The sequence below is a fragment of the Odontesthes bonariensis genome, chromosome 4 (assembly GCF_027942865.1).
Source record: "Odontesthes bonariensis isolate fOdoBon6 chromosome 4, fOdoBon6.hap1, whole genome shotgun sequence".
Taxonomy (NCBI): Eukaryota; Metazoa; Chordata; class Actinopteri; order Atheriniformes; family Atherinopsidae; genus Odontesthes; species Odontesthes bonariensis.
Genome location: NC_134509.1, coordinates 34679237 through 34693126, shown reverse-complemented (window position 1 = coordinate 34693126; position 13890 = coordinate 34679237). Strand labels below are relative to the sequence as shown.

General features: G+C 40.0%; 1 protein-coding gene across 1 annotated transcript in view; it reads left to right on the top strand.

Annotated features, from left to right (window-relative positions):
* Positions 1–427: 427 nt before the first annotated feature.
* LOC142379021 (apoptosis-stimulating of p53 protein 2-like) overlaps positions 428–13890 on the top strand; it is a 31899-nt gene continuing 18436 nt past the window's right edge. Inside the window, exons 1-3 of the mRNA XM_075464082.1 lie at positions 428–788; positions 12443–12590; positions 13101–13214. Of these exons, the coding sequence (XP_075320197.1) occupies positions 780–788; positions 12443–12590; positions 13101–13214 (271 nt within the window). The 5' untranslated portion in view covers positions 428–779. The remainder of the gene's footprint in view (positions 789–12442; positions 12591–13100; positions 13215–13890) is intronic.

Genomic DNA, 13890 nt, shown 5'->3' with positions numbered 1-13890 from the left:
ACCATTTCAGCAAGAGATAGGGACTTGTTTTAACACAATACATCTTGAATATCTTGTTAAGTGAAAAAGTCTTGAAAACATCTTGTTTTGAGTCATTTCACATGAAACAAGCTTTTTTTTCATTTGAAGAGGTTTTTAAGCTAATTTCAATATCACTTTTAACTCAAAAGTCCAAAATATCACATTTTATTTGAAGAAATCTTGACAAGCCGATTTTCACTAGTTCCATTGGCAGATTTTTTTGCTTATTTCAAGCAAAAACGTCTCGTATTTGTTGTTTTTTTAACTTATTTTTGGAGGGGCATTTTTTCCAGTGTACTGGATCTGATTCTTTTTATTTTGAAAGAAATGTACCGGAAGTTTGTTCTTACCGGTGATGTTCCTGTTCACGACCCGTCTTGATTGAACGCTCCAGACACGCGCTCAGGCGGACTGATCTCGGATGCAGAGCAGGATTAGAGCTCAGCAGGGCGGCAGGTTCAGCTCCACCCGCCGCGCTTTGTTTTCGGCTCTGCTCATCCCATCCGCCACAGACGCCGTTTCTATCAGCTTCTCTCTGAAATCATCCTTTTTTCTCGCCGCCCCAGTGGTGGATCCGGACAGCGGACAGGTGAAGAGGCCCGCTGGCTTACTGCAACAGGTCCAAAAGGAGCTGAAATTTTTAGAGATAGTCATAGATGTGATGGCAGTGGGTCGGACAGAAAGAACCGAACCGCTGAGGAGGCTGGTTTGATGCTCTCAGCTGCAGTGTGGATGCGACAGAGCGGAGATAAACCAACATGATGCCGGTGAGTGTAAAATCACATATTCTACTGTTAATATCCACTCACCCCCATCATCAGAAGCAGTAAGCCGCAGATTTGATTATTTTCCACAACTTTAAATCAGGTCAGTACCTGACCAGAACCGATTGAACATTTTAACTGGGGAATATCTAAGTTAAAAAAATTAAATAAAAATAACTCTCCTGTACAGTTTAACAGGTTACAGAGATATTCATGGAGCAGTTTATACGCCAAATTTACAAGACATTTGTCACGCCAACATTATTGGAAATGATTGCTTAGAGGGAGTGTAATTCAGGGAAAACATATTCATTGTGACGAATTTCACACAAAGTCACAACGAATTACCTTAAATTAGTTTTTCTGGGATCAGTATTTTTGCAACTGATCTGTGTACTTTAATGCTGCTTATCCTAGTCCAGTGAGGCTGTGAGAACAGGTAGCCTGGAAGCTAACATAGTAACTACTTGTTTTTTGTGGTATAAATCTGCTGAAATGAAGCAATAAAAAGTAGACCAAAACTAATCATGTAAATAAGATACCAAGATACCATACCAGTGAGTGAGTCTGGTGGTAGACATTTCAACCGTTACGTATAACAAAGAAAAGAGTCTGGACGAGATTTGAAATGATTTAATAAATGATAATACGACCTCGGGCAGTGCAGGTCGGGGCATCCAGCAGCAATGTTGTTCTGGTGACATAAAACATTTGGTTTTGAGAGGCGATAAAGCAGTTTTCTGTTTGTCACTGAAACTGCCCACAACAAACAATATCTGATCCTCTGAGATCAGCTTCATATATACATCATTACTATTAGCAGACAACTCCAGTTGTACCATTGTGCTCATTCTGCATAGCTACTCCTATAAAGAGTTGATTTTATTATTATTTTTTTTTTTTCATTCTCACTGCAGTGGCAGGTTTGATTTAAGAGTGATGTCGTGGTTTCCTTCTGGACCTTTGTAATGTCACACTTCTCTTGTTTTGGTCTGCGTCTCCTGCAGATCTGCAGAGGTGGGAACTGTCCAGAGGAATGAGGAATGATGTGTGTTTGTTTTTAAGCTGCTTCTTTTCCCCCGTTGCTGCTTGTTAAAAGATAAATGGCAGAGGAACTTGACGAGGTGTGTTTGAGGAAATAAAGAGCTGATCAATGAGGAAACCGTGAGCTGAGCTTCTCTTACCAGTGTCACCATTTACAGGCTTTTTCATTGTTCTCGATATAGTACATTTTACTTTCTGCATCGTGATTTCTTTACAGCACAAGTAGAGGAAGTTTTTGTGAGCAGACCTCTTTGTATCTCTCAGCTGAGGGAGAATTTGTTGCAGATCTCTCCGTGCGTGTGGACTCCAGATTTGTCTGAGAGTGACACAGGCATTGAAAGGATGGTGATATGTTTCACAGCTGCTTCTGGCAAAAGAAAGCACACCCTGCTTATTATACTGTGTCCTCATCATCTTGCAGGTAGGGCTCAGTGGAGCTCACTGTGCTGCTTGGTAACTGTTGCCACAGTGACCAGAAACACACACACACACACACACACACACACACACACACACACACACACACACACACACACACACACACACACACACGAACACAATGCCCAAGGTCATACAGATAGACTATTAGTTTAGCATTCCTCAGGCGTAAAACGACTGAAGCATTTGTAACCTTCATGTTAATTCAAACTCTCCCCCCGGTGCTGACATTTTTCACGCTGACTTTATTCCCATTCTCTTTCATTGGTCACATTTAAATTGCATTGTTTTCATACAGGCAGCACCGCAAGGCTTTAACGTTCACCGTACAACCAAAAACTGCAAGCGGTTTCGCTTTTTCACTCTGTGGTCTTCTCAGTGGTTTGTTACACGTGAATCCTGCTGTGTTTTCCTGTTGAGCGCAGCAGAGTGTGAATGTTGAGTGTGACCACATGAATGCAAGAAACATCAAACCTGCACCTGTGGTAATATTTTTGTAACACTGGCCAACAGGAACTCACAGCTAATTTGTTGGTGAGCTTTTTATGAGATCAGAGAAGATAAATCACATGACTTTAGTATGTGTAAGTTCAGCACATGACTTTCAGTAAATTGCAGTGACCTGCTTTCAAATCAACAGAGTCTGATTTCCCTGTGTGTAGCTCCAAAAGTTGATTACCAGCCCCAGAAACTTCTTACTCCTGTTGATTGGTTTTGGTTGGTTTGTAAAAAGGCACAAGGCCAAAGCTGACAAATGATAATCTGCTTTTTATTCCTGGTCTGGATAAGTTGAACCAAACTGTGCTCAGTGTGGCATGTTTCAGTGCCATTCCGGGGAACTCATCCCTAAAGTACGGCAGTTGGTTGAATGCCTCAGTATTTAATTAAATCTGCAGCTGTGTTACACAACTGTCTTCCCAGCTTTTCTGCCAAAGCTCATTCATACTGATATTTTAGGAGCCTTTATAGCCTGATTTGTGTGCTATGAGTGGCTAGGGGAGTGGTAACATGATACTCCTTAAAACAGAAGTGATAAAGACTTAGCAGAGGTATCAAAAACACTCCAGCACAGATTAACAGTTCTGGATAATGTTGGAATCGTAAAGGGATGCAAATAACCAGGTATGTCATATTACACACATTGCAAACTTTACTTATTAAAACAGTACAAAGGGAGTGATTTTCAGTGAGTTCTCTGATCAGCGTTATTGTATTAGGAAAATATAAATGAGAATTATATTCAAGCAACACTAAAAAATATGGCAAAGTAAGACTAAAAGACAAGAACCTTGAAGAATATACAAGTAACGGTGTGACAGGTGATTTGTCAGGGTTGGGTTTAAAAGGAGCATCCACCAAAGCTAAAGGCTTTCATCTTTACCAGCAAGGATGTGCCATCAGCTCAAAACAGATGAATAAACAAATAACAATATCTCAATCAGATTTCTCAAAGAACTTTAGCTTATATGCATCTACAGAGCAAAATATTGTGAAAAGATTCAGGGAGTCTGGGGCAACCTCATTGTGTACAGACCAAGGACAGAAACCACCATTGGATGAGTGTGACCTTTGAGCCCTCAGGCAACACTGCATGAGTAACTGCGTCCATGATCTGTGTAGTCACATGGGCTCAGGAGGACCCTGGAAAACTATCTTCACTTGACACAGTCCACGGCTGCATCCAGAAATGTAACCTGAAACCGTATTAAAAAGGAGGAAGCCATATATCTACACACTTTTATCACAACTTTTAGTGTGCTGCTGCATCAAATTCGATAAGTTCATGTTGTCAAAAATGTTGTACTTTTGTCTTTAAAATCAAAGTTCAAAGAAATGAACAAATTACAGATGGCTTTTAAGAAAATCCTTTTGAAAATAGTATTTGTAATCTGAATATTAAAACCACGATGATACATAACAAGGACAATCAAAGTATTACCAGACAGGGTGTACAAGTTTGTAACATGACTAAACGGTGCATACTTTAGATTTACTGTCTATTCATACAGTCTGACTACAAGCTGCAAAGCGTTTTGGAAGCATGTGTGCACACTTCAAAGTATTGTCTGTCTCTCAACATTGTGGATGGTAATGTTTGAACATTTGAAATGAGATTATTCTTTTGATGACCAGCGACAGAATAAGTGCCAACATCTCTTACTACTGCTGGTAGAAGTATACCAGTGTACTCAGACTCCTACTAAAGTAAAAGCCCTGCATTTAAATCTTGCCATGGCTGGTTTGATGCATCAGTTCCCAGTCATGTGGCCAGATTTCTCACCTGTGAGATGTGAGATGTTTACGAAAGGGAAAAAAAAAAAGAGTAATTTAGTCTTTTTGCACATTTTTTTCTTTGAAAAGTACAGGGCCTCGAACAGTTATTTAAATAAAATCATCTGAGGAGTTTAAATATACTTCAATTTCAAGAAAGGGCAAACAAGCCTTTAACAAAGCATTTAACTTGATAAGAAGGCGTGGTGTGACTGGAAGCTATGATTTATTATAAAATATCTGATTAAAGCTGTGAATATTTCTCTCTGAAATGTAAATGGATGAATTAGTACGAAGTCGTATAAGCATATTTACCTGAGAAGTTGTTTCGGGCACCGTGCAACATGCTGATGATGCTAAGTACTCTTCAAAGTTTAGATGGTGTCCAATATAAACTAGGGCGGAAGGCCAGATTGTTTTATCCATTGTTGGTGAATAACACCAACATCACAGTAACATGCCAGGCTTTGACAAAAAGCTGAGCTAAGCAGTGACTTCTAATTATGTGACAATAATCCCGATGAAGGATTAAAACATGAAGCTGACTGCCAATCTGATGTCCTTTCAACAACAAAAGCTTGAAAATATCCTGTGTTTATGTTGTTGACTGTGGTAGAATTCTGATCAGCAGGCAGGGTTTAGTGTGTGTGTATTGAGTGTGAGTGCGTGTGTGTGTGTGTGTGTGTGTGTGTGTGTGTGTGTGTGCGTGTGTGTGTGGTTAATCTAGTATTGGTGCATCACGTGGAGATGTCGGCCATATGGCTCCAGTTGTCCACGCTGCCTACAAAACACATGGGATGTGACCTGCAGCGTGCCAGCTGCCACCATGTTTCCCCAAGCAGAAATAGAACAGACACGAGGACCAAATGAAAACAGAAATCATTCACTGGACAAACCGTAAAATATATGTTCAGTTTTACGTGAGGCTTTCTGACTCCAAAAGCAATTTCCATTCAGTTTTTTTCCTTCTCTTTTAAATTCTGTTGTTTACAGATCACAATTTGAATTTATGATGCGTCCTCTTATTTAAATAGAATAGAATGGAATAGATTAGAAAAATACTTTATTAATCCAAATTCAAATTAGTCAAGTAGCTAAAAAAAAAAATATTTACAATAATAATAACACTAATAATAATAATAAATGACTTAATTAATAAATTTGAGAAGAACATGTCAGCAGTCACTGTTAAAAAGCCTTATGGCTGTGGAGACAAAGGACCTCCTGAACCTCTCAGTCCTGCAGCGCAGAGAGATGAGCCTCTCACTGCAGCTGCTCCTCTGTCCTGCTGTGGAGTGGATGTTTTATTATTCTCCAAAACAGAATACAATTTCCTCCTCATCCGTTTCTCCACCACAGCACTGAGAGGGTCCAGCCTTCTGCCTACAACAGAACCAGCCTTTTTCACAAGTTTGTCCAGGCGCCTACAGTTTTTGTCTGTAGTGCAACTCCCCCAGCAGACAACAGCATAGAACAGTTCACTCTCAACGATAGTGTGATAAAACATGCATATCATATCACTGCAGATAGGACTTCTCAGGAAAAAGAGACGGCTCTGGCCCCTCCTGTACACTGCTTCTATGTTGGCAGACCACTCCAGTCTATTATCCAGCACCACCCCCAGGTATTTGCAGGTCTGAACAGTCTCTATCTCTCAAACTTGCAGCTTTGTTGTTTTACATCTAAAATTGAATTAGTTATCTTTTTTATCATTATTACAAAGCATGCTTACAAGATGGTTTTCTATACCAACTTAATCAAATTCAGGGTCGCAGGGGGGCTGCAGGGCTATCCCAGTTGGTGGGATACAACCTGGACAGGTCGTCAGTCCATCACAGGGCCAACACAGAGTCGGACAACCACACACAATCACTCCTGCGGTCAATTTAGAATCACCACGAAACCTAAGAGGCATGTTTTTGGACAGTGGGAAGATGGAGTACCTAGAGACAACCCCCATATGCACAGATAGGGCAGTGTTTAAACCAGGAACCTTCTTGCTGTGAAGCAACAGTGCTAACAACTACACCCCAGTGCAGCCCTTATTTGATACCGGAGAAAAACAAATGATTGTGTTAGTCCGACCAACACCAGACTTTTAAACTGTATGTAAACATGTCCACCTGAAATTGTACACGGTCAAGCTTCTCAACACACCCAGATAATGTGGCTGGGTATTGCATCGCTCCTGCACATACATACATGACTTAATTCAAATGGGCTTAGGCTTTCTGCACATGCTCTAAAATTCAATCTTTTCAATTTTCACACTTCATTTAATAAAGTGCAAATGAATACAGCTGAATCCCTAATAAAGCAGCTTCACATCCATTTTTTGTCTCGCATTATACGGCTAAATGTGTCGGAAACTGCAAATCAGCCCATTAAGACTGTGTCAACTACCATTCACATAAAGCATTTCCAGACTGTCGCTCAGCTCTAATAAAATCTAGATTTTATTAACCACAGTGTCATCGATAAAATCATCATTCTTGTAAAATAAAGACAACTTCTGTGCAGTGAGTTCAGCTGTACTCACATGTACCATGATCTCCCTCATAAGCAGCAGAATGTCTTAAACATTTTTCACACGGTCCACAGCATTTAAACCCCAAACTCCATTCTGCTCCCCTGCTGGAACAAGAACAGCAGTCCAGTAAAATGGCCCACTTCAGCTGTAACAGAACCTTGCATGTAACCGTGTTGAGTGAAACATATAAACATTGTTCTACACAAAACCCTTTTCAGATAAAACACATAGCTTCTAAAATGATAATCAGAATTGTATTCCAGAAGTGCTGAAATATAATTCTCAATCTGATCAGACATTGAATGTCAGCTCCCAGTGTTTGACTTTATTTGACACTTGCTACTGTGAAGCTTTTTGAGTCATCATCTGGAAGCGTTGAGGTTGCAGCTCTGACAGGCAACAAGCAGGCATAAGGAGTATTCATTTGTTCAAATGCAAGAACACTTACAGACTTATTCTAATGTGAAATATATGTATATATGTATATATATGAGAGATGTATTTTATTTTTGGTTAAGGTGGACCCACTGAGCGGTCTGTACTAATACATGTGATAGATGTGATGTCCCAGTACCTGACTGATCAGTAACAGGTTTAGGTGACGGCTCCATGTTGATGAGTCTCCTGGTTTAAAAGGAGCTACTATTGTCTGTTAGACTGTGGCTGGATCAGTCGTTTCCTCTTTCATGGCGAGGGGGTGGGGGGGCTGCTTGGTGGTATTAAGCAGTGTAATGCTGTGCTAATTCCTGGCTGGATTAAGGGCTGCAGTCTCAGGACTTTAACAAGGCCCTGGTCTGCTGACTTGCTGACAGATTGGTGCACTGGACCACCCTCAGGTGCTTTGTGAGTCTTAAAGGGATAGTTCGCCTCTTATGACAAGACGTTGTATGACATCCCATATTAGCAGTATCATTTATTAAATTTGACTTGCCCCCTGCTGCGTCCTGTGAGCCGAGTTCCAGCCTCGTTTTTTGTTGACAAAGGTAGTCGGCTGGGGCCACAAAAATAAAGCGTTTTGCTTCTCAAAACAATATGCGTTCAAAAGAGTAATATATTTGCATCACAAAATCGTTCAACAGAAAAAGTCAGACCTCACAATCGCTTGGCCCTATTTTCTCTCCCTTCGTATCACTGCGTGCTGTGTAAACCGTGCAGACTGAAGTGCAGACCGAGCAGTAAACACCGTAACAGGTGCAGCTGTCGGCAGCACGCAGTGATATGAAGGGAAAGAAAATAGCGTCAAACGTAAGTCAAATTTAATAAATGATATTGCTAATATGGGATGTCATACAGCTTCATGTCAAAAGAGGCGAACTATCCCAATCAGACAGTATCCCAGACGGTGTATCAGGTCAATTCTTGGACCTCTTCTGTTTAACTTGTATATGCTCCCTTTTGGGTCAGCTATTGCAGAACTTTAACATCAATTATCACAGTTATGCAGAAGATACACAACTTTATGTGTCACCGGACGACTGCAGCCCAGCAGACGTATTGTGTCAGTGTCTGGAGGAAGTAAACACCTGGATGAGAGAGAATTTTCTACAATTAAATGAAGACAAAACTGAGATCATTCTGTTTGGGAGCAAAGAGAAGAGGGTCAGCGTTGGTAAATATCTTGAGACTCGGGCCCTTACAATCACTGACCAGGTTCGTAACCTCGGAGTGTTGATAGACTCAGATCTGACTTTCAGCAGCCACATCAAAGCTGTCACCAAGGCAGCTTTTTACCACCTCAGAAATATCAACAGAATTAAAGGTTTCCTCTCCCAAAAAGACCAGGAGAAACTCATCCATGCATTCATCTCCAGTAGACTCGATTACTGTAATGCTCTTCTAACTGGACTTCCCAAAAAGAGCATTAAACATCTGCAGCTCATCCAGAACGCTGCTGCTAGAGTTTTAACCCGGACTAAGAGATCTGAACACATCACACCAGTTTTAAAATCTTTACTCTGGCTTCCAGTCAGTCACAGAATAGATTTTAAAAGCCTGCTGATGGTTTACAAATCCCAGAACGGTTTAGGCCCAAAATACATCTGTGATATGTTCAGAGAATATAAACCCAGCAGAGCTAGTATCAGAGACTATCACTTACCAACTTTTTGAATACCCTACATACATAGATGAGACATAAAATCTTTAAACTTGCCTTTATGTTTGATCATTGTTTAATGTTAAATATCCTTCACACAGCGTCTGTGTGCTTGAGTCTGTGTTTGTTCATTCTCATGGCTGAAACTACTTTTTTTTTTCCTGCCTGGGAAAAAAAGGAATATCCTCAGTTACCTTAACAGCATATCAGCAATCAGTGATTTCAGCCTTAATCACAAGTGCATGTAAGGGATGCATTTCAGACACCTTTTTTCCTGGTGTGAGCTGTATTTTTATTTTTTATCAGTAGTGTAGTTTTATCACTGACATCATTTCAGGATTCATTTTGTTTCAGGATTCATTTATAAGCCCACTGTGCCAAGTAAACCCTTCTTTTTTTTTTTTAGAGCCCTTCTGATTTTACTCATTGGGGTTCGATGAGCAGCCTCATTTGTCTCACTCCTCGTGCGTGTTTGGCGTCCTGAGGGACATACCTCACCTCCCCAGTCTCTGATTGGCTGAGGTATTTCTTGGTTGACCTTGGTGCAGTGACTGACGGCAGTGACCCACTTCGTCTGCATGAACCTGAAGGAAGACGGTGCTGCTCCACTTTTCGTTCTGCTGTATGTGGGACAGCACGCTGGCTGGGTGGCTACATCTCGCACAGACTAATTCATCTTTGTCAAGGATTGTCGCTGCTTCACTTATAGCATCTACTGAATATTTTGAATAAAGAGAGATTTAAAGATATGTTTATTTGGATTTTCTGTTGACAAGGACATTGGTTGCTGACAGTAGCAAGAATAATCTCCCATGAGCCACCTTTTAAGAACTAATGGGCTGAAGCATTTAACAATGCTATTTTGGATGTGGCACCTAATTTTGCAGCTGAACAGCATGGCGTCCTCTGTGGCCGTCTGGTAACCTTTTAGTTTGACTGAACTTGGAAAGAGCTGACAAAGTGAGTTTTACCTTGAAAAAACTCTCTCAGAGTAATTAGGAGTCACAAAGGGAAACACTGTAGAGATTAAGCTGCAGCACAACCCATCCATGACTTCACGAGTGTGTAAAAACTAGCATTAAAGGGCTTTGATGAAAGAGATCAAAAACCTCTTTAAGCTCTTTGGTGGTGACTATAGTGTTTTTTGTCTAGGTACCTAACTTACCGCACTTACGCTAGCACTAGTTATGCTCTTAGCTGTTTGGTTTTTGGAAGCACTTATGATTTCTTGTGACCTGAAGTTCTTTTGCCTACCGATGTGGAACACACTTATTGTAAGTCGCGTTGGATAAAAGCGTCTGCAAAATGACCATAATGTAATGTTTTTCCAAAGCCTGACAAAATGCTGCTTTGTGTCAGATAAATAAAGATACATATGTTTATGTTGACAGTGTATCAGTTTGGTTTTGGAAGATAGTACCTGGAAAAAGGTGTTTCTGGTCGTAAACAGAACTTTTTGACGTTGCAGAACATGGTGGATGTAATGTGGAGGTGGCATGTGCAGTCATGATTGAAAAGGGACGCGTTTCATTTTATTTTAATTGAATTTTGTCTTGTTGCAGCTGAGAATTTTTGCAACGGATTCAATGACATCTGTATAACAGACTCTTTGCTCTCAAAACTCTCTCTTACTAAAATACATTTAGGAGTTCAACAAGTTGAACTTTTGACAGACGTACTTCTGGATGGATTACCATCGTCAGAGATAGTTGTAACATCTTTTCCTAGTAGCACAATCATCGGAGTTTATCTTTGAGGTATGATATCTGTTTCACATAAACACACAAACTGCCAGTGGAGATTAAACTTTCACCAAATGTAGACATTTTTAAATCCAGGTTAAAAACATTTTTGTGTGTCTATGCATGAAATCTGCACGGTATGTTTTAACTTATCTAGACTACTGCTTGTTTTTATTCATTTTAATTATTTTATTTATTTCTCTTCATATTTTTTTGCATATTTTTAATGCTTCTTACACTCCCCGCTGCAATGCTTTTATTTTATGTAGGCACTTATGTAGGCAATTGTTTTGTACATGTAATGTGCTATACAAATAAATTTGACTTGACTTGACTATAAGCTCCACGATAGCCCCGCTTAACAACAACACACAAGTAATCTAAATATCTTCCGAAGGACGCCGACTTTCACTAAACTGTTGAGTAGATGAATGTATTTTATGCCAGAAATAAGGTCCAGGATTAAGAAAAACGAACTTCCCCTTTAAGTTAGACTCTGAATCGGATGTAACATATATGGTAACTGAATAAATTAAAAACTTTATGAAAATTATCAACATTACACATGAAAAACATCACCACAAATTATCTTTGTGAGCACATTAGTGTGTCAACTTTATGATTTAGTTTAAAGAAAAAAAGCTCTACCCCTCCTCTTTAAATTCACTTTGTTTTTCTTTTCTATTTCTTCACCCATGCATAAGAAGTATTATTTCTTCCCTCTTATTTGAGCTTAATTTCAGCTGGAGTAAAAACCAACTGAATCTGCATGCGAAGGACAGCACAATAAGACTGTACTCTTTGAGAGCTGTTAGGAAAAAAAACAACAGAAAGGTTAAAGAAGGCAGCTTAAGGGTGGTCGTGGCGTAGTGGGTTGAGCAGGCGCCCCATGTACCAGAGGCTATAGTCCTCGCTGCAGCTGGCCCTGGTTCTTTAGATACACTGGGAACAGTAAATGAAGCTCAGCAGCCTCCGATGACACTGCCACTCGGTATTTGTTCTTCTTCACAGAATAAAAATAGGCTGGAAAATGCTGAACACTCCCTCCATGAAGGTTGGCGGGCTGTGAGAGGCAGTCTGGCTATGGGCCTATCAGTACCCTGCTGGAGAAACAGATGGCCTAATGCATCATGGGAATAAAGTCCACAAATATCTGTTATAGTCTTAAATAGTACTCAAAGCTGCCATAAAGGTGAAGAAGGCAGGTTTTTGTTTTTAACTCGTCTTTGGATTGAGCTAATCGCTTTACGTACCAGTTTGCTTATCAATACAATCTGTTAAAGGACTATTACGACATTGTTTCAACACAGATAGTTAGAAAACCGACAACAATGCCAACTGCTTTTTAACCCATGCTACAGGATTTTTAGAAAAACGTTCTGATCCAGAATATTTGGGTCAACCGGAGAAATTCTTTCATGTTTAATATGTTAAAGCATCACTAATCTGTAATTTAGATCTTATTTTAGGAACCCTGGACTCCTTACTTGACCTCGCTCTTTTTTTTCTAACGGGGTCATCTGCTCTCTGTTTGAAGATGTTCCTCACTGTGTACCTCAGCAACAATGAGCAGCACTTCACTGAGGTTCCCATCATGCCAGAGACACTGTGCAGAGATGTGGTTGAGCTCTGTAAGGAGCCTGGCGAGGCCGACTGCTATCTGGCTGAGATGTGGAGAGGCTCAGGTGAGTTTCCTACGGCCTCAACTACAGTTTTTTTTAAAAAGTCTTAACTTTTCACAAGATCAGGGAAGGGCCGTTATATTGATTATAACATTCTATAATAAGTAAATACCCAAACTAGGTACAATGGTCAAAGTGACACTCACTGTATGTATGATTAAGAACCAGTTCAAATTAGTAAAGGTAAAATTTTGAATAATCATGTCAAAAAACAACAGCTAAATAAAACAGAAACAGAGATGACCAAATAATATGCGCTTACTAGTTAAAGACTGGTAAGATTGGTTTTAAAGGTTTGTGGTACTAACAGTAGACACAATGTGAGGTTCGTATATCATAGACACCAAATATGACACAGACAAGTTGAACTTGTTGGTCAGAGGGATTACACATCAAAAAACAGATACATCATTCAACTATTTTCCATATATTTTTAGTCTAATGATGAAATTACGTCATAATATAGTTGTGTGAATTCTATATGTCACAGAATATGTTCTTTTCTAACCATAGAGCGTGTTGTTGGAGAAGGAGAGCGTATGTTGGAGGTGTTGCAGCGATGGGGGCAGCAGAGAGGGGAGGAACGTTACATCCTGCGCCACCAAAGAGCTCCCGGACGAGAGTCGGGTAGGAAACACTTTTCCACTACCACAGGCGGTGGAAATTAATTTAAAAAATGATTAAACACACTAATTCTTAGTGTGTTTCAGAAAATGTATAGGGAAGTAGTTGTTGGTGATAAGCCAGTTTGAGATCTTGTCCTTGTTGTCGTGTTATTTTCCAACAATCAAGCTCTAACACTTACCTTTGAATTAAAAGTCCTAATAACTGTAGTGGTTTTATCCCTACGTGTAAAGTTGTTGCATATTATCTGTTTGTTAGTGTGTTTGTAAAAGAGCTAACACGACAGGAGCCATCGTGGTAAGGAATGTGGTAGACTTGTACATAAGCACCAAACTCTGTTAGAAATGTGGAAATTTCTCTTTAGAAAGATGGTGAAAACAACTCAAAGTTAAACTGTGACTGATTTTGAGCTCAGATCAATAAAAAGGGGGATGTGTAAATACTTTCATCACACAGCTACCATCTTTTGAGCATTTAAAGCTCAGTTATTTGTGTGTATTTCGCGGTACTGATGGTGCAGATAAGCAGGAAGGTCTGCAGCTCAGACTGAGGAGCTCCTGCGTATAACTACAGTAAATCACAGACTGTAATCAGCTTATGACTGAAAGGAATCAAGTGTGCAATTGCGTGACAGTGTGTGTGTGTGCACACGTCTGTGTGCATGTAGATTGCAATTTTT